This window comes from Onychomys torridus, chromosome 13, assembly GCF_903995425.1.
Source record: "Onychomys torridus chromosome 13, mOncTor1.1, whole genome shotgun sequence".
NCBI classification, from domain to species: Eukaryota; Metazoa; Chordata; class Mammalia; order Rodentia; family Cricetidae; genus Onychomys; species Onychomys torridus.
In genome coordinates, this window is record NC_050455.1 from 38,569,035 (window position 1) to 38,590,240 (window position 21,206).

Here is a 21,206-nt window from a genome sequence, read left to right on the forward strand (position 1 = left end):
TTATGAAATCTCTACTAACACTGCTTTTGTGTCTTTCCCTTTTGAGTCCTTTAGTCAAGTTTGCCTGTAATAAAATGTTGCTATGGCGGCAGAAGCTGCTTGGTTTCAGTTGTAGCTTCAAGTTCATTCTGATGGTGGAGGAAGTTCATGGTCTAATGGTTGAAGATGTTTGTTGACTCTTGACCAGATCAGTTCAGAGACTGGAAAAGTAGATGATGGAGTAATAAAATATTTCTGTCCTCTGTTTCTGATGCAGTAATCAGGCCCTGGTTCTGACGTGGCTTCTAAAGTGCCATCTTACCTAGAAGTCCTGTGGCCACCTTTCCTTTTTGGTTTTCTTTTTAAAACTTTCCTTACACAAATTTAAAATGGTAAAGCTTTTTGTACCCTAATAATAGTTGCTTTCACCTCTTTAACATTTTTAAATGATTTTATATGTACATATACAGTGATGAAATTCCTGATAGTTAAATTCCTAATAGTTATTTTGTGTCTTTCTCCAGACCTCTGATTTCTTTCAGACTTATTTTTTTAACTTTCTTTGTATTTATTGTTTGTGTCTTTCACATCATACGTCTTGATCCCACACATTTCCCCATCCCTTCATATCCACCCTGTGCCCTTATACTCCCCTCCCCAATAGTAAAATAAAATTTAAGAGAGAAAAAAAGAGAAAAGGAAAGTCTTATCATGTTCTTATGGATGGAAGCTGTTGTGTGGTACAGTGAGTCACGCAGTAAACCCTTTTGTCCATATATCTTTACTTGCAAGTATTCATTGCAAAGAATCACTGGTCTAGTTCAAGGTTTCTGGTTTCTGCTACACTACTGATGCTGGGCCATCACTGGGACTTCTCTTGTATATCCTATTGTTGCCCTGTGTTGTGGAGATCCTGTAGCTTTGGATCTGCAGCTTTAGGGTCAGGGCATCTCTCCCCATCCTACCATATGGCAGATGAGAAGCTGAATCAACTCTGCTGTGCTGCCCAGGTAAGATTCAGGGCCCACTTTCTGAGTGCTGAAGCTGGTAGTGGGCAGAGTTAGCTCTCTCACTCACCACATGTGGCAGGGGCAAAGGGGGAAAGGCATCTTTCCCTTGCCCTCACTACCACATGGCAGATGTGGGGGAGGTGGCCAGCTATCTCACTCTGACACCCTCAGAGCCAGCTCACCTGCACCTCTGCCAACAGGGTGTAAGAGCAGACCCTGCACCCACTTTCCTGAGTACTTACAGCTTGTAAGGGGGAGTAGGCAGCAAGGGGCAAGGAGTAAGGGGGGACATTTCTTCCTAGCTTACCCACCACATGACAGACGAATAGTTGGAGACAGCTCTCCCATGTTCACAACTTCAAGGGTGGCTTGCCCACACCTCTGCCAACAGGGTCAGCTCTATTGTGCTGCCCATCTGCTGTGCAGGGCCTGCTCTCCCTAGTCCTGTAGCTGGTGAGTGGCAAGGGCAGGTCTCCTGCTCTTATGACCTCAAGGTTCTCCCACCTGCCTCAGGCATGGGGGGCCAGGGAGGATGGGGAATCTCTTCCCCACCCATGCCACCCTATGGTGAGGCCAGATGTGTCAGGCTCACATTCTCTCGGGCGGCTTACCTGTGCCCTGGTCAACAGGGTCAGCTCCTCTGTGCTACCCAGACAAGGTGCAGGGCCCACTTTCCCAAATGTTGCAGCTGGTAAAGGGGAAAGTCAGCTCCCTAAGCGGGGGACATCTTACCCTCACTCCCTACCACCACTCTGCAGACGAGGTTAGACAGTACCAGCTATGCCCTTCTCACACGTTCACGGCTGGCTCACCAGCACCCTTGTCTACAGGGTCAACTCTGCTGTGCTGCCCAGGCAAGGCGTAGTGCCTGTTCTTCTGAGTACTGTAGCTGGTGAGGGGTTGGCTTTCAGCTTTTTATATGTTCTTTTCTGTGATTTTCTATCATTGCATGTGTGTGTGTCTGAGAGACAGAGACAGATTGAGATTAAAGACTGAATCCAGGACATAATGCTAAGCAAGCTTTCTATCAATGAACTATACTTGCAGCTTCTTTTATTTTGAGACAGGGTCTTGCCCAGGTTGCTCTTGAATTGGGGTCTTTCTGCATCAGCTGCCCAAGTAGCTAAGGTTACTGATCCTGGCACCCATTTCTGACTATAATGTTAAGTTTTGTTTAGATAATTATGTATATATGAAGAATAGATTGCAATGAAGAAATCTTACACTAAAATCTTTCATAAAAGAGGCAATAATGATCTACTGGCTTTATGATAATTTCAGAAAGATGCATTTGGTTACTTATTTCTGCAACTTTTATGCTATTTACACTTTGCAGTGTGAACCAAGAAGGATTTTTTTCTTTCTTTCTGTTTTTGTTGTTACTGTTTTGTCTGTGCATCTGTATATGTGTGCTTGTGCATATGCAGGTGTGCCTATGCCAGGGTACATGCATGTGGAGGTCAAACAACTTTTGGGGTTCAGTTCTTGCCTCCGTCTTTTGGACAGAGTCTCATTTTTTTCTGCTGTTGTTACCTGGAATGTGAGCTTTCAGGCAAGTCTCTTATCTCTGCCTCTTACCTCAGTGAAGGTGCTGAGATTATAGTTATGTGCTAGCACATCTGAACTCTTGTCATCAGGCTTGTATGGCAAGCACAGTTCTAGGCCATCTAGGACTAGTGAGGTTGGTTGGTCATACGGTCCGTCTGGTGTCTCCACCCCCTCACGCCCCACTCCCAGGTGTGTGTTTCTCTGTGTGTGTTTGTGTGTGTGAGACACACACACATAAAGGAAATACTTTCTTGACTATGTTTTCTTATAAAGACATCACATTTTTATATGGAATTAACCTTGGAAGGTCTGCATGTTGTCATCCTCCCCTGCCCTGGACAAGAGTTTCTCTGTCCTGGAACTCACTTTGTAGACCAGGCTGGCCTTGAACTCATAGAGATCCACCTACCTCTGCCTCCTATGTGCAGGGATCAAAGGCATGGGCCACTACCCAGCTACCTTGGAAGATTTTTAACAACACAATTTCACTGTGATATATTGGCCTAAAGTACTGTGTTACATAGTTTCTATCTCTTTAGCAATGTCCTACTTACTAGGATCTCATTGTGAATAGTTCAGTGTTGATGACTATAATAGGACCTTTTAAGGTTAAAATGTTCAAATTCAACACTTAAAATTTAGACTTTGAAAATGAATTACAGACATCATGTATATAATTAAAATTTCAAGATAATGCTAACACCATTGAATACATTCTGTAATGATGCTTTGTATTTTTTTAAGTTTCCTTCTCCAAGAAAGTAAAAAGCTACCTTAACTTGGTATATTTAATATACTATCTCATCCATCTGTGATAATGAAAAATATTCCTGATGTCAACAGGCAATTCACCGCATAGATTTTCTGAAAAGTTCTACCTGGTTGTTATAGAGTCCACTCAAGACAACCGTTCACTGTTACGTATGTGGAATTTACACTTAAGGTCCATTCCTGTCTCACTGGGTAAGTCTACTTTGTTTTGTTGTTTTGTTTTTAGATTCAAGTAGACCTACATTTTAACAAAATATACAATTTGAAACTTTAGAGTTTTTTTTTCTTTTACTTTATTACATAGTTCATAAAATCCTACGTACATTTAATTGAAAAATGTATTTATTCTTGTGAATACTAGTGTTAAGGTTATATATTAATTATATAAAATATTATATAATTTATATGATTAATTTATATAAAATAATGGGTTTATTAGCTTTTTTTAAAGATTTATTTCTTTATCATGCATACAGTGTTGTCTGCATGTATTCCTGCAAGCCAGGAGAGGGCACCAGATCTCATTACAGATGGTTGTGAGCCACTATGTGGTTGCTGGGAATTGAACTCAGGACCTCTGGAAGAGCAGCCAATGCTCTTAACCTCTGAGCTATCTCTCCAGCCCCTTATTAGCTTTTTATAGATGTTTATACTTACTTGATCATGTCCTCCCTTTCCCCTCTTCCTTTTCCTCCTCCTATTTTCCTTTCTTAAACCAGTGTCTCCTTTTCTATTGTTTAGAATTCGTTTTTGAAACCATTCTTATATACTGGTGATAATTAGAGTTTAGCTAGAATACCAGTAGTAAAATGTCTTTTACCTTCTTCCTGTGCAGAGTGTCTACAATTTTATATTTCAGCTAATGTATTAAAAAGTAGTAATTACAATACTTACTCATAGAGAGTTCCCTCCCAGCTTTTGGTTCTGGTTTTTTGTTTTACAGATGAAAGAACAGACACCAAACTCTCAGAAGCTGTTTGGCTACCCGAAGAGCATTATTCCTCTTCTCCAGAGAAGATTCTGTCTCCGTTTTCACAGAGATTCCAGGCTTGCAGGGCAAATCTCCAGAGTACCAGCAGGCTGTCCTTGTTCTCTGAAATGGTGTACAGCAAAGAGATGGATCTGCCGGAAGGAGTGGAGATAATCAGTGTTAAGCCTTCAGCAGGTCTGTAAGATCTATCAAAAGAAACTGAGCCACCTTTGTAAGGCATGAGTGTTTACCAGTGTTTCTGAAAGTAAATACTATAACTCACTCTGAAATACACATAAAGCAGAAATGGAAATAATTATATCGAAGGTTTAAATTTCTTACTATGTTTTCAAGTTATGTGACATTTTTCAGACAACTTGTATCGTAAATACTGATTTGTTTTAAAAAATGCTATTTGGGAGTAGATGTGTTATCTACTTTACTCACTGCTTATGCTAAATACCTGAAAAAACAACCAAAAAAAGATTTATTTTGGCTCCCAGTTCCAAGGTACAGATTAGCATGGCAGGAACTTGAACTGTCTGGTCACATTGTATCTGCAATCAGGAAGCAGAGAGCCATACATGGAAGCTAATGCTCAGCTCACTTTACTCTGTTTTATTAGTTACTTAGTTACTTTTCAATTGCCGTGATAAAACACCATTGACCAAGCCAACTTATAAAAGAAAGTATTTAATTGGACCTATAGTTTTAGAGAGTTAAGAATCCATCATGGCAGGATGGCAGGGTAGTAGGGCAGCAAGCAGCAGGCTGGCTGGAGCAGCAGCTAAGAGGTCATAGCTCAAAAAGCAGGAAACAGAGCACACTGAAAATGGTACAAGTTTAGCAAACCTCACAGTCTCACCCTCTGTGACACACCTCCTCCAACAAAGCCGTTCCTCCTAGTCCTTACTACACAGTTCTACCCACTGGGAGCCAACTTTCCAATGTGGGCCATTCTTGTTCAAACCAACCCATGGAATCCTGTTGCCATGTATTGAATGGGTCCTCCCACCTCCATTAACTGAAGCTAGAAACTCCCTCAAAGGTTTGCCTAGAGCTTTGTTTCCCTGGTAACTCCAAATCCCTCAAGTTGAAAAAATTAACTATCACATTAGACAAAGAGCAAGTTTGTAGAATATAGTCAATAATAACTTTTACCCTACTTGCCAACTGTTTTAATATTTATAGTAGTTTTCTGGAGCCATGTGCTAAGGCAGACAGTCCAAGGTTCCTGTGTTATATTATCACCCTTCTTCCAAGGCAGTGGTTTTGAGAGTGCAGTTTCCAGACCAGGAGCAGCAGTACACTGTGCACTAGTTAGAAGTGAAGTTACTGATTCATGCATGGTGGCTTACTGCCCAGTGATCTGATGTATAAACCTTCCTGGTATTTCACACACATGTAGCAAGAATACAAGGCAATATACAAAGCCTCTTCCTTTATTTTTGGACTTTTTCAAAAACAGGAGTTTCCTTAAGTGATGTCAGAACCCCTACTCAAATAGTCCTCTTATTCAGCCCCTAAGTACAGAGAGTAAACATTCCAAACTCTACTCTCACACTCCTATTTTTTAAATCATCAAATTCTCATGAAAGTGTGACTCTTGAGTACAAACTCTAGGTTAGAGGACAGCAAGTGTGGTAGAACTAGTACTCAGTGATTCCTGTGCTTATACGTATAGAACCAGTGTGCTAAGGTTCTAAGAATACCAAGACAACATTTCATTTTCGTACTCAGAATGTGCCTCTTTTCTTTGTTACTTCTCATTCTTTTGACTGACTGATTAAAGTACAAATACTGTTATCAGATACTTAATCTTTTGTGAAAGGTGAAATTTTTAGGAGTTGGGGTTATTAACAATACTTTTGACTAATTTTTACATTCTGCTTACATATATGAAACAGTGTAAGGAAAGTTGAAACTGGAAAAAGAATGATTTTACTATTGATAGAATTCTGTTACTAGCTACCACAGTAGGTCTTTATTGTTGCAGTCCAGTTAAAGTAAAATAGTAAAATGGAGAAATCAAAGATACTTATCAGGACAACTCTTTGGCCCAATGTAGAAGTCATGTGGAAAAACAAGATTTGTTTTATTTTATAAAAATGGTAACAAAGTCAGATTTGGTGGTTCATTCATATAATCTCTGCATTTGGAAGGCAGAAGCAGAATTGCTGCAAGTTCAGTGCCAGCCTGGTCTACATAACAAATTCCAGGCCCTCAGGTTAGATAATGAGAGCCTATTAAAAATAAAAAGAAAATATAGTCAAAACTTTTTTTTCTATTGTGAATTTTATTTATTTATCTATTTATTCAGTTATCATGGAAAGAATTAAAAATGTTTTATTCCATGCAAAGAAATTGATGGCCCTAATGTAATGTTAACATTTGTTTAAGGATTTAAAATAACATGACAGTTAAGATGAAATGAACTTTAAAATGTGGTAGAGGCTTGTGGATGGTTCAGTGGGTAAAAGTGTTTACTGGTAGGCCTCTGACAATCAGAGTTAATCTGAGTTAGATTCCCAAGACCCACATCTAGCATCTTTCCTCAGTTACTTTCTTTTTTAAGGTATCTGTGGGGTGATTGCATGTGGATGCAGGTGTCTATGAAGACCAGCCTAATCTTCTAAAGCTAGAGTTTCAAATGGTTGTAAGTTCCTTGATCTGGGTGCTGAGAATCGAACTTAAGACAATCTGCAAGAGTAGTATGAACTCTATAACTGCTCAGCTATCTCTCTAGCCTTCCACCTTTGTTTTTTGAGGTCTCTGACTGATCCTGAAGCTCATTGATTTTGCTAGACTGGCCAGTCAGTGAGTTTCAGGGATCTAACTCTTCCTGCCCACTTCTACCCCATAAAGCTACAGAGCTCCTATTCCCAGCTTTTTTCATTTTATCCTTATTCTTGATAATTTCAGTCATATACAATGAAATATGATCATATACAACCCCTATTTTCCTCCTTCAACTCTATCTATATCCACTCTATCATGCCCCATTCCCATTACATGTCCTTTTTAAAAAAATGTTTTAAATAACCCCCTTAGTCCAGTTAGTGTTGCCCATATGTGCATACCTATGGGGCATTGGAATCCTATGGTCACATCCTCAAGAAAGAATGATTCTCTGTCCTTCAGAAATTTACCAAATGCTCATAGCTCCTCAGCAAGGAGTAGTAACTGGATGCCATCTACCCATCTCTGCCAGAATTTTGGCTGGTTTGATTCTGTGCAGTAACCACAGCTGCTTGAGTTCATGAGTGTGACAGCCATAGCATGTCTAGAAGGTAGTCTTTTACACAACTCCCCATCCCCCAGCTGACTCTTAGATTCTCTCTGTCTTCTCTTCAGTGATATCCATGAGCTGGGAAGAGGGGAGATGGTGAAGTATCTCATTTAGGGCTGAGTATTCAGTCTCTTATCAGCACTTGGACCAATTGTGCATCCTTCCATTGACTGCTATCCACTGCAAAAAGAGGCTTCTTGATCAAGTTGTAGAGCAGCCTAGATTATAGGTATAAACATAAAGATTTAGATGACAATTTGATAGCAAGACCATTAAGTAAAATAATAATTGCAGTTATTACTCATGGTCTTTTGACTAGATTATAGTAGGGGGCATGAAATTTCCTCTTGTAGAGCAGGCTTCAGATCCAGTCAGTAAGCATTTACTTCCCTCTAACAGTAATGCCACTGTTGCACAAACTAGCGTGTTTTGTTTGATAGGTCTGTATTGTGACATGTATGGTTCAGAGCTGGGTAAGACCATTCATGTCTTTTCTTTCCCAGCCTCTTGCATCGCATCTTCACACTGTGGAAGCTCACTACTATTGGTGAAATTATTAAGGCCACTCCACGTAGTTAAAAGGGAGGTTTATTTTGTGGGGTAACTTACAAATGAAGGGGTAGGTTGCAGGGTCTGGCAAAGGTATAGGGCAGTCCGGCGGTGTTCTCTGGAGAACTCTGCTCGGTCTCTTCCTGCGTCCCGCGTCCCGGAACCAAGAGAGCCACCTCCTCCTGCTCCTGGGTCTTCCGCTCCCTCCTCTGCCCCGCCTTGTGGGCGTGATCATTACTGAAGCCTCAATGGAGGTTGGAACTTCCAGGCCAATGCTGGGATGGCTATCCACTGCATCTCCCCCTTTTGTCTAAATAAGAAAGTTCTAACCTAATACAAGACTATACACAAAGAGATGGTTATCAAATATTGTCTAGGAGTAATGAGGGATAATGACTTAGATAAGTTGGAATTACAATAAGTGCAAACAATATCAAGCAAAAAACACATAGTAAAATCCAGGGAAGTCTAGAGTGTGGGTAGGTGGCATGTTACAAAGATCATTCCAAAAGGTATCCTATCCTAAAGAACCTGAGTCTAATACATAATATATTTTATCTAAGATATTATATATGTATATATACTAAGTTGTAACTATAACTGCTAATCTCCAACCTCATCAAAGACCTGAGAAGGAATATAATAATACCTGAGAAATGGGAGAAGGACGCAAGCAACTTTCGGGAGTCTTGCAAGAGTAGACAGAGACAGCTAGCAGCCTGGACAGTCACCTAACGTTTTTCAGTATCGTTGGTGCATTCAAATTGGCTACAGGCCTAGAGTATCTGACAGACCATTTCAGAAGCAGGAATTCTGAAAGACCATCTTACCCTGTCTTGGCAAAGTATGGTGGTCACTTTCATTGTGTCCCGCTTGTCCAGAAAGGACAGCATTTGTACTGTCAGCAGTTGAGGCAAGGGCAGTTATTTCCCAGTAGGACATTTTGTGCCAAGAAGACAAACTTTCAAATGGAAATGTCTTAGAAGCCCAACATTCTGGACAGTGAGACATGTCTGCTCCTGGCAACACCGATTTACTTCAGAGACGAGGATGGACATTAAAGACACTTCATATCTTATCTTCACCTTGACAAAAATAGCCATTTGGACAAGAAACTGTTCTTGCCTGGACTGCTTGATCGACTGGACATACAAGACCCATAAAAAGGTGACCACTAAACTTTGCTTGACAAAATGGTCCTTCAGGTTCCTGCTTCGCAGAGGAAACTGCCAGACATTCTACAGGACACTGAGAGAAGTGACCGAGAGACTCTAGCCCTGTGGGCTGAAGACAGTTGCCCCAACTTTACAAAGGAATATTAGGTGACTGTCCAGGCTGCCAGCTGTCTCTGTCTACTCTTGCAAGACTCCCGAAAAATGCTTGCATCCTTCTCCCGGTTCTCAGGTAATATTAAATCCTTCTGAGGTCTTTGATGTGGTTGAAGGCTAGATTGTTATAATTTTCTCAGTTATGATAAAAGGTAAGTTAGATATAAAACCTTAGACTCACAAATATAAGATAGATAGGATATCTTCTTTAATATTGTGACTGTAATTCTTGCTTGATAATTGTTTTGTTATATGTAATTGTACTATGTAAAAGTTAAAACCTTCCTTAAAAAAAAAAGAAAAGGGGAAGTGCTGTGGATATCGCTCTGTGTAAATAAAGTTCTGATTGGCCAGTGGCTAGGCAGGAAGTATAGGCGGGACAAAAGAGAAGAGAATTCTGGGAAGTAGAAGGCTGGGGAGACACACTGCCAGCCGCTGCCATGAGAAGCAACATGTAAAGACACTGGTAAGCCACGAGCCGTGTGGCAAAGTATAGACTAACAGAAATGGGTTAATTTAAGATAGAAGAAGCAGATAACAAGCAGCCTGCCACAGCCATACAGTTTCTAAACAATGTAAGTCTCTGTGTGCTTTCTTGGTTGGGTCTGAGCGATTGTGGGACTGGCGGGTAAGAGAGATTTGTCCTGACTGGGCCAGGCAGGAAAACTCTAACTACACACTACCAAGGAGGAAGCTTCCTGGACAGTTTGCATTTGATTTCTCTATATCCTGCAGCCAGTATGTACAGTGTCTTCAGCCATATAGTGACATCATTTAGTTGTGGTGGATAGTCAAGGGCAGCAGCAATATCTCGTATTGTTTTGTAGATCTCTAGGACTTCTCTGATCAGTATACCTCTCTCTGATCAGAGGGAGGTATACCATGGGCATGCCTGACATTGTCCACATATGTAGGGTAATTCTATTTAAACTCTTTTAATTTTTTTTTTTTTTAAACAGTTAACTTCCTAATTGATATGTTTCATGCCCAGCTTTTTACCTGGGTCCTCAATACTCCACCATAGATCCTTGTACTTATGCATCAGGCACTGAATTGACTGAGCTTTCTCCCCAGCCCAGTTCCCTATATTTTACAAATAAATTTGGTGGTATGTAGTCATACCTGTTTGATGTTGGATATATGATTTTACTCTACAGTAACACAGTTGAGTAGTTGTAATAGATAGAGATCCTACATCTGCTTGAAGTCGCTATCAATATTCCCTTAAATTTGACAACCTGTTTTGGGAAACTAATGGTACATATTGTTAGTTTAAGTCTGATAAAATATTCATTTCCCTTAAGAATAGATTAATGTTATTAAATATGCTTCAATAGTACAAGACTTTGGGGGTGTAAACATAAATATTTAGAAGACAGTTTAATGCTATGTCAGTTTTTCTAAATAATAAAAAATCAGTTCTTCACTAGGTACTGTGATCACCAACACCATAGGTTTATGATGTAGTTCGCAGTACTAGTAAGAGAAGTTTCTATTCTCAGTGATTAGTGGTCAGTACAGATACATGGCTGTACAAAATACTGATGGAAGATATTTATTGTCTTCCCGCTGCACCTCAGGAAAGGGGGTGATAAGACTGTAAAAACCAGCAGAGCCAGGCGGTGGTGGTGCACGCCTTTAATCCCAGCACTCGGGAGGCAGAGGCAGATGGATCTCTGTGAGTTTGAGGCCAGCCTGGTCTACCAAGCGAGTTCTAGGAAAGGCGCAAAGTTACACAGAGAAACCCTGTCTCAACCCTCCCCCCCCCAAAAAAAAACAGCAGATAGAAAGAAAGCCCGTAAAATGCCATTTTCTGAGCAAGACAAAATCATCGCAACTGCAAGTGCCTGCAAGGGGTTTGTGTATGAGTGAGCCTGTCATCAGTCAAGCATGGATGGAGGAGGGACTCAGGGATCCCAGCCTCTCACTGCTGAACAGTTTGTTACTGATAGGTTCAGAAGAGGGGGTGTTATTGCCTTCACCAGGCTCCAATGAGTAGTTCTAATCCACTAGTGACACAAATGACCTTGTTTAAGCTAGATAGGTCACAAAACAAAATTGAAAGTCATGACCCTAGGAAGGACAGTAGTGGGATTGGGTGGGTGGGTGGGTGGTAGTGATGGGAGGGAGAAGGAGAAGGTGAGGAGGGAGAGGGGGAGAAAATCAGAATATTTTATAGTATATGTGTGAAATTGTCAAATAATAAAATTAATTAAAAAACTGGAAAGTGACCATAAGCTTGGGAAGTCATACTTGAATTGAAAAATATGAAGAAGGTGGAACTAGAGACTCTAGACAGATTTTTTAAATTATATTGATTTTTTAAAATTGGGATACGTGGTTATAAAGCTAGCAAATGATGGGTACAGAATCAGGATAATAATTTAAGGGTTAATAATCCTTTATAGTACAATTGTTCAGTTAAGTTAGAACCTATATAATGTGGATTGTCAGGTGCCGGGGTCAAGCCTCGACTCAGGTTCAGGTCCTGAGATGGGGAAGGGATGTGGGTGCAAGAAAAACTTCTGACCACTAAGTGGGTTGCACTCAAGTGGCCCCAAATAGCTCAGGCCATCTTTATTTATACTTAAACAGAGTTTTTTCTTGCCAGGGTTACATTAACAGCTTTATTATTGGCTTCTTTAAGACTTTAAGAAATACATCACAACTTAAGGAATACATCATGATCATTATGAAAGCCCCATTGTTCCCCTTTATGCTTCCCTGATACACCTTTCCACCCCCTGCATAACTTTATTCTAGACATCAAATTTAGCATTTTTCAGGCTCAACTAAATATCGACTCAGATACATCCTGATCTCGCAGCACTTATGTCAGCTGGCAGCTGCTTGTAGTTACAAAGTAAAAAAGTAATAGACATAGGCGCAATGTTTTAAGGACAACAATATCAAACCCAGAGAATTCTTTCATGTCGTCAAGATATATTTCTATACCATTCGTTCCCTTTTCTACTAGAGTCTACTATGTCTCAATCGCTCTGTGAAAAGACAGACTTTGACAAAGCATTCTTCTCCCATCTCACTATACCATACTTCTCCCAGTATTAGCTCTTATGTATGGTAAAGATGGATCTCTCCATCCCACATTTTGCATTTTTTACTCTGGGAGCATACCAGATCCTACCAGTGAGTCTATGCTAGGTCTCCAGTGAACTTCATAGTTGGCACTATGTATATTCTTGATATTTTCTCCCTAGTCTGTGTATGCATGCCTTACTCTCCTTCCAGAACTGTGAGACATGCTTAATGTTCCAAGTATTATTTTCTCATATGTACTTAACTATCACCATTGAGTCAGAAAACTTCCCAGGGTTGGGAGTTACAGTTAGTAATTCCAGATAAGAGATTTAAGAAGCATTAGCTCCCTATTGAATCTTAGGGGAAAATATTCTAGAAAGAGCAGAGTTTCCAGGGAAAATTACAGCTATTGCATGTGTGACTGACAAAGTAAAACTCACCCAAAAAATCACCAATATATTGCTACAGCTACAAGCTGCACAAATTTTGCAAATTCCTATGCTGTCCCGTGGACCACTGGTTCTTGCCAAGTAGAGTCCTTTTATATAGGTGCCTTGCCCTGAGGAGACCCATTGGGCAGGTACCTTATCCTCATCCAAGACTAGGCTGCACAGCTCCCAGCAGTGTGTGCTTTAACCTATAAATTGCAAAGATTGAAATAAATTTTTGAATTCTAGGTTTTGGTGTCATTTTTGTAGTCTCTCTCTCTCTCCCTCCCTCCCTCCCTCCCTCCCTCCCTCCCTCCCTCCCTCCCTCCGAGTGTGTGTGTGTGTGTGTGTGTGTGTGTGTCTGCGTGTCTGCATTAACACATATATGGAACTTAGGACAACTTGAGTTAGTCTATTCTTTTCTTCCCCGTGTGCATTCTGGAATTAAACTCAGGTTTTCAAGCTTGGCAGCAAGCACTTTTACTCACCAAATCATTTAACCATCCTTGTAGTATAAAGCTTATTGGTGTCATTAAGAGCCTGATCATAAGCCTTAAACTAAATACAGACTCTCATGTTCTTATTTTTTCTGAGACAGGGTTTTTCTGTGTAGTTTTGGTGCCTATCCTGGATCTTGCTCTGTAGACCAGGCTGGCCTCGAACTCAGAGATCTGTCTGCCTCTGCCTCCCAAGTGTTGGGATTAAAGGCGTGTGCCACCATTGCCTGGTGACTCTCTTCTTCTTAACAGTAGTTTTCAGCAAAACAGCTAAAATTTTGAATGCATGGAAAATATAAATAATTACTAAGAAATTTGAATGACTCATTTTCTTTCTAGGACACCTGAGTTCATCTTCCATATATCCTGCATGCAGTGCCCCTTATTTATTGGCAACTTCGTGCTCAGATGATAAAGTAAGATTTTGGCGATGCAGAGTAACAGATGGAGAATCAGCTACATCAAAGAATGGAAAAAGAGACCTTGTGTATATCTGGGAAGAATGGCCATTACTCATTGAAGATGGACTTCAGAGTAATAGTAGTATAACTGTACCTGGTAGGCCTGTAGAAGTGAGCTGTGCACATACTAATCGTTTAGCAGTAGCCTATAAGCAGCCTGCATCTATTAGTAAATCTCAGGAATTTGTTATGCATGTAAGTATTTTTGAATGTGAGTCGACAGGAGGTTCATGTTGGGTCCTTGAACAAACAATTCATTTGGATGAGTTAAGTACAGTGTTGGATTCTGGCATTAGTATTGATAGCAATTTAGTGGCCTATAATAAACAAGAGGCATATTTATTCAGTAAAGAAAGTATTACATCAAACACAAAACATTTGGTTCACTTAGATTGGATGTCTAGAGAAGATGGTTCTCATATCTTGACTGTTGGAATTGGCTCAAAACTTTTTATGTATGGACCCCTGGCTGGCAAGGTGCAAGAACAAACTGGTAAGGAGAACCAGACATTTCCTCTCTGGGAGAGTACTAAAATCATACCTCTTTCTAAATTTGTACTATTACGAAGTGTGGACTTGGTTTCTTCTGTAGAAGGTGCCCCACCTTTTCCTGTTTCTTTATCATGGGTCCGGGATGGCATCCTTGTGGTAGGAATGGATTGTGAAATGCATGTGTATTCCCAGTGGCAGCCATCTTATAAACAAGAACTTATTACAACAGATTCATACAATGGAAGTACTCCATCCATACCAAGTTTAATAAAACAAAGTAACTCATCAAGTTCTGGGCTACATCCTCCAAAGAAAGCTCTTACTCGATCTATGACTAGTCTTGCACAGAAAATCTGTGGAAAGAAAACTACGTTCGACCCTTCAGTGGATATGGAAGATTCTGGTCTTTTTGAAGCAGCTCATGTACTTTCCCCAACTTTACCTCAGTACCATCCTTTGCAACTTTTGGAACTCATGGATCTTGGCAAAGTCCGGAGAGCCAAGGCTATCTTGTCACATCTTGTAAAATGCATTGCTGGGGAAGTTGTGGCTCTGAGTGAGACTGAATCCAATCCGGAGCGCCGCCTTCGGTCTCTCACCATCAGTGCTAGTGGAAGCACTACCAGAGACCCTCAGGCATTCCACAAGACTGAAAGCACAGACTACACAGAGATCGATTCTGTCCCCCCACTGCCTTTATATGCCTTACTTGCAGCGGATGATGACAGCTATTGCTCATCTTTGGAGAAGTTGAGTAATGAAAGTTCCGTAAGGAAAAAAAACAAGTTATCAAAAGAAAGTTATGATGAGCTTTTCCAAACTTCAGTTCTGATGTCTGATAGTCACATGTTAGAGACAGATGAAGAAGATACAAAGCCCAGAGTTATTGACCTTTCACAATACAGTCCAACTTACTTTGGTCCTGAGCATGCACAAGTTCTTTCTGGACATCTACTGCATTCTAGTTTACCAGGGCTCACCCGGATGGAACAGATGTCATTGATGGCCTTAGCAGATACAATTGCAACTACAAGCACTGATATTGGAGAAAGCAGGGACAGAAGTCAAGGTAAAACTAAACTCTGTACAAGATGGGAAGAAATATTTTTATAGAAAAATGATCTTATGTAATTTTTAATAAAAATTATATTATGAAGGCCTTTTAAAAACTATTGCAAAAAATTCATGTTTCACGAATTCATAGCAGTCATCATGAATAATTGTCTGCTCAGTACAAAAGATCCAACTGAACTCCTATGAATTTAGCAGAAGGATAGATTTTAAGTAGCTGAAATGAAATGTTTTCGTTTTTGTTTTTTCCTTCTGTGGGAATAATCCACTGTAAAATACTACAGTATGATTCAGGATTTTTCAAAAATTAGTGTTATTGTGTACTCCTGCCTAGAATAACAAATGTAAAGACAACAGATTTCGATCTTTTCATTACCCTGAGAGCATTTTTTAAGCATCTAAGTTATGAGCACATATAAATGGAAATTTTCCATCATCCTCAAGCAAAATCTGAAATTAGCAAGTATGTTGTCTTAAACCATATATATTGCTTAGTAGGATTCACTATTTAACTAAACTTGGCAAGAAAATAAAGATTAAATTTGACACAAAAAGTTTTAAATTAAAAAAATTAGTTTATACTTTTGAGGGTATTACTAGTAGATACTAATTTTATATAAGTATGTCATGTTTATTTTAATAAGTTTAATATGAGTATGTTACTGTTATTTTTAATCATATAAAGAAAAAATCAGGAGTTAATTACCATACTGTTTATAAAACCATTTCCTTCAGTACTACAGCTGGTTATTGGGATGCAGATATGATTTGAATCCATTATAGTAAACATTATTACAGCATACCATAGAAACTAATAAATTATTCAGATCAAAGGAGGTCAGATTATAAAGAAAGAATGTTTATAGACTTAAAGTCAGTTCATTCTCATTTTTAGTTTTCAGTTATTTAGCATGCTGTTTTCCCTGTAATATAAAAATTGTATTAAAAAATACTAGAAAATATTTTAGAGTAATAAACTTTTTTCCAGTTTAAGAATGTTTTGTTCTTCTATATGGTATTGTGACATGATGACAACTGTAAAAATTTTTAGTGTTTATGCTTATAAAATAGTTCTTAGTGTTGCATTTGCTTACATATTTTTTTAACACAAAAATCAACACTTTTTTCTGGTTATAGGTGGAGAAACTCTAGATGAATGTGGATTAAAGTTTCTTTTGGCTGTTCGACTCCATACCTTCCTTACAACTTCCCTTCCAGCCTATCGAGCTCAACTCCTTCACCAAGGTGACTTTGATGTCTATTGCAAGGAGCTACCAGGAAAGAAAAAGAGATACTTGGTAGGACAAAAGAAGGGTAGTAAAGGACAAGACTTATCCATCCACCAAACTGGTAAAATTAGTGTGTATTCCCAACTATAACTAACATGAGAGTATTACGTATATTTTATTCTGATACATATGTGATTACAAGTAACAAATCTCAATGATGTTAACTTAAACTCAAATATACATGGTCTCAGTACCCAGGAATTTGAAGTTAGTGCAGGGTGCCAGGCATTACTGGCTACATTGTCCTAAGCAGTGGGACTTGGGCCATGCAGGTAAAGCATTTACTCAGTGATATATGTCTCTCACTTTCCCCTCTGTTCCATTGTTTCTCTTTCTACTTGTTTTCACCCCTTTTTTTGCATTTTAATTTAGGTGAGTTTATTCACCTTAGTTAATATCAAGATAATCTTTTCCACAGGCATGTCTAGAGATCTAGCTCAGATAATTCTATATTCTGTCAAGTTAATCATTAACTAGTCAACACAATCAGTCATTCAAATACTTACTTTTTATGGTGAAAACATTTGAAATTTACTCTTAATGAGTGTACAATACACAGCTGTCTTTTTAAAGAAGGCAGTAACCATGTTATGCATTAGATCTCATAAACATCCTTCCTTGGTCAGTGTCTTCCCACCGCCCTGCCCCCAGGTGTTGGTAGCCACCATTCTATCCTTTGCTTATATAAGATGCATTGTAGATTCTGCATGTAAGTAGAGTGATGAAGTATTTGTCTTTTTCTGCCTTTCATTTAGCATAATGTTCTCCAGGTTTGTTTATGTTGTTACAAGTAACAATTTTTTTAATAGACATTTTAGTTGCATTTTTAACAGAGCTATTATAAATAATGTTGCAGTGAACAATGGATGCATTTAACTCTTCAACATACTCATTTCAAATCCTTTTAGTCTGTATCGAGAAGTAGAAATGCTGAACCATGTGGCAATTTTATTTTTAGTTTTATGAAGCAATACTGTATATTTTTCCATAATGCCTATGACAACTAATATCATATGGTGATCATTACCAGTATCATATGATATATCCCTTTTCTCCAAATCCTTGGAGAGAAGGATTTTAATCTTATGGTATAATATCTTTCTTCCAGATAATAGGTCATGTCACATTGTGATTTTAATTTACACTTTACTGGAGGTTTTGAAGTATTAAACATGTTTCTGTATATTTACTGGTAATTCATCTTTCTTTCTTACCTTTTGTTTGTTGTTTGTCTTTCAAGACAGAGTTTTCCTGTGTAACTAAACAGCCCTGGCTGTCCTGGAACTCAATTTGTAGACCAGGCTGGCCTTGAACTTACAGAGATCTACTTGCCTCTGCTTCCTGAATAGTGGGATTAAAAGCATGTACCACCACTGACTGGCTGTGCTTTGGATTTCTTCTCTTTCCTCTATTCCTATTGTTCTTAGATTTGGCCTTTTCATAGTGTCTCACATTTCCTTAGTGTTTTTTTGACAGGACTTTTTTCTTCTTGATTTAACTTCTCTTTGACTGAGGTAGCCATTCTTCTGTTGTGTCTTCAGTGCCTGACATTTTCTGTTCCACCTGTTGTTTCTGTAGGTGATTACCTCTGGGATTCTTGTTTGAATTCCTAAATTTTCCATTTCCAGATTTCCCTGAGTTTGGGTTTTTTTTATTGACCCTGTTTTCACTTTTAGGTCTTGAAGTGTTTTCTTCATTCCTCCCATTGTTTGTGTTTTCATAGATTTCTTTAAGGGTTTAATCATTTCCTCCAAAAGGACCTTTATCATGTTCAAAAGGCTATTTTAAGGTCTTTGTCTTATGTTGAAGTTCTCAGTCCCTACTGTGCTAGAGTTGTTCTGCTCTTGTGGAGGTGTATTTTCCTCTCTGGTAGTTTTTACACTGGAGTCTAAGCATCTCTGTTTGGGGTAATTGAAATTCTAGGTGTTGATAATCTGGTCTTGTCTTTGGTACATGTTTTGTACCTATCATTCTGGGGAGTGTGATGTGACCCCATATTGCCTGTTTGGGAATTCTGGGATACTGCTAAGTGTGGCCACTGGGGGTTAGAGGTAAAATATGTTCCTAGGTATTGGGAACTGTCACTTAGGAATGGGAATCAGTTGGGAGGAGCCTAAGGGAGTCCACAGGAGAAAGAAAGCATGGTGTTTCACCAGGATCTGCTTATTCCTCTAGAAATGGGAGTAGAGAGTGAGGAGAGGCCACAACAAGTAGTCTGTTATGAAGATCGGCATGAGATGGGGGTTTGGATTTGGAAGGGAGAAGGTTGAGTGAAGATCTGAAGCTTGCCTACCTCCTTCCCTGGCTTACTAGCTTCTCTGGCAAAGTTGATTGGAGGGTTTCCAAGGGAATGCCTGCTGAAGTTAGGAGGCTAGCATAACAGGATGAGTGGGGAAGATCTGAGGAGAAAATCTGTCTGATATGCTAGAGATGTGGGCAGCAGATGACCTGCTACAGAGATGAAGGTGAGACTGGGGGATCGGATTTGGAGTAGAGGAGGGAGAGGTGGGGATCTACAGGTACGCTACCCGGTTCCCTGGCAGGAGTAGCCTGTGGGTTCCCAGGGGATGCCTGATGGATTTGAGGACCTGGATAAAGTGGTGAGTGGGGAAGAAAGGTTGGAGGGAAGTTGTGTGTTCCACTGGAGATGGGGGAGAGGAGGCCACAGCAGGTAGTCTGCTACAGGTCTGGGGTGAGACTAGGGATTGGTTTTTGAGGAGAACAGGAAGAGGTGAAGAGCTACAGTTAGCCTACTTGCTTCTATGGATGGAGTGTTCATTCACTTATTTTTAAATCAAGTTTCTTTTCCTTCTTGCTGTTAAGATTTTTCTGTATTTTATATTTTGGACTTTTTTTTTTTCTTTTTTTCTTTTTGAGACAGTCTCACCACATAGTCCTAAGCTAGCCTGGGGCTCACTATGTAGACCAGGATGACTTTGGACTCACAGAGATCCACTTACCTTTGACTCCAGAGTGTGTGCCACCACACCCTGCCTTGATGGGATTTCTTACTACATGTAGAGATTGTAAGTGCTTTCTCTTAGTCTACAGGCTGTTTCTCTTCTTGGTGCCTTTCATCCTTTGCTACCAGCATGTGAGTTTCATGTCCCATTTGTCTGTTTTTGTTGTCTGTCCTGAAATCATATCTTTGTTGAAGTCGTGGAGCTTTCTCATGTTTTCTTCAAGTAGTTTTACAGTTTCAGGTTCTAAATTTTATTTTAACTTACTTCTTCCTCAGTGATTGTTTTTCTTTATGTAAATTCAAGTTTCTTACCTGTTTTATTTTCCTTCTGAAGAACATCTCAATATTTTTTGTAGAGCTGATTTTTCCTCCTTTTCCTGATTTTCTCTCCTTTAAAGTCCTTAAGGATAATTAGCTGAACGTATTATTCTAGATGATTTTCCTTCCAACACTAAATATTTCATATTTTCTCTTGATAGTATTATTTTTAGGGAGAAATAAATCTTTCACTTGCCTTTTTCGAGTAAGGCTATTCAGTGTGTGTGTGAGTCTGTGATTTGACTGTATATGCACAGGTCTGTTTATTGGTTATGGTAATTACATGCAGAATTACAGGTTGTTTTGACCTGCTTTGTGTTCTCTGAGCATCCTTGATTTTGATTAATTTCCTGGATGGTCCCAACACTATTGATTGAAAAATTTATTTTCCCTTTTTTCTCTGTTCTCCTACTGGTAGCTCAGCTATACTTAAAAACAAATTCACAGTTCTTGACACTCTATTCTGATTATTTCCTTATAGTTTCAGAAGTTGACTGTTTTGAGCCTATTGATGACCTTGTTCTTAATTTACATTTTGATTTCTACTTTAGATATTTATTAGCTTTTCTATCTGCTTATACTTTTTTTCAGTGTTGTTTTTCTAACAAAGATATTCTTTATACTACATGAAGTCAATCCTTAAAATAAGTTTATAAGTCAAAAGTACATTATTGTTGACCATAGCTACAATTTGGTATTAGCAGATATCTAGAGTTTCGTTATTTTATTTGATGAAACTTGATGTCTAACGATTCCCCTCTTCTCAGCCCCTGCAGCCACCATAGTACTCTTTTGGTTCTATGAATTTGGTTCTTTGAGATAAATTATTTGAGTAGAAGAATACAGTATTTATTCATGTGACTCACTTGTTTTACTTAGTATAATGTCTTCAAATTTTATCTGTGTTACATATTCCAGAATTTCCTATTCCATTGTGTGTGAAATCATATTTTTAAAACCCATGCTTCTGCAGATGGTTATTTAGGTTGTTTCCACATCTTGACTATTGTGATTACTATTGCAGTGAGAATAGAATGCTAATATCTCTTCAAGTAAAAGAAACTGTTCCTTAGCATACATTAAAAATGTGAAGCCATGTTAAAGTCATGTCTTGTAAACAATCGTTTATTTGCTCATTAAATAAAATGTAGCATGAAAAGACAGAATAGAAGCTGAACATTATTACATGTATTGATCATTAGATT

The 21,206-nt window shown here is 39.0% G+C and overlaps 1 protein-coding gene across 5 annotated transcripts in view; it reads left to right on the forward strand.

Annotated features, from left to right (window-relative positions):
- Positions 1 to 21,206, forward strand: part of Dmxl1 (Dmx like 1) — a 151,961-nt gene that overhangs the window by 57,264 nt on the left and 73,491 nt on the right. For all 5 annotated transcript variants that reach the window (XM_036205232.1, XM_036205233.1, XM_036205234.1 and 2 more), the window contains 4 exons: positions 3,381 to 3,500; positions 4,252 to 4,473; positions 13,748 to 15,430; positions 16,570 to 16,677. In XM_036205232.1, the coding sequence (XP_036061125.1) occupies positions 3,381 to 3,500; positions 4,252 to 4,473; positions 13,748 to 15,430; positions 16,570 to 16,677 (2,133 nt within the window). The remainder of the gene's footprint in view (positions 1 to 3,380; positions 3,501 to 4,251; positions 4,474 to 13,747; positions 15,431 to 16,569; positions 16,678 to 21,206) is intronic.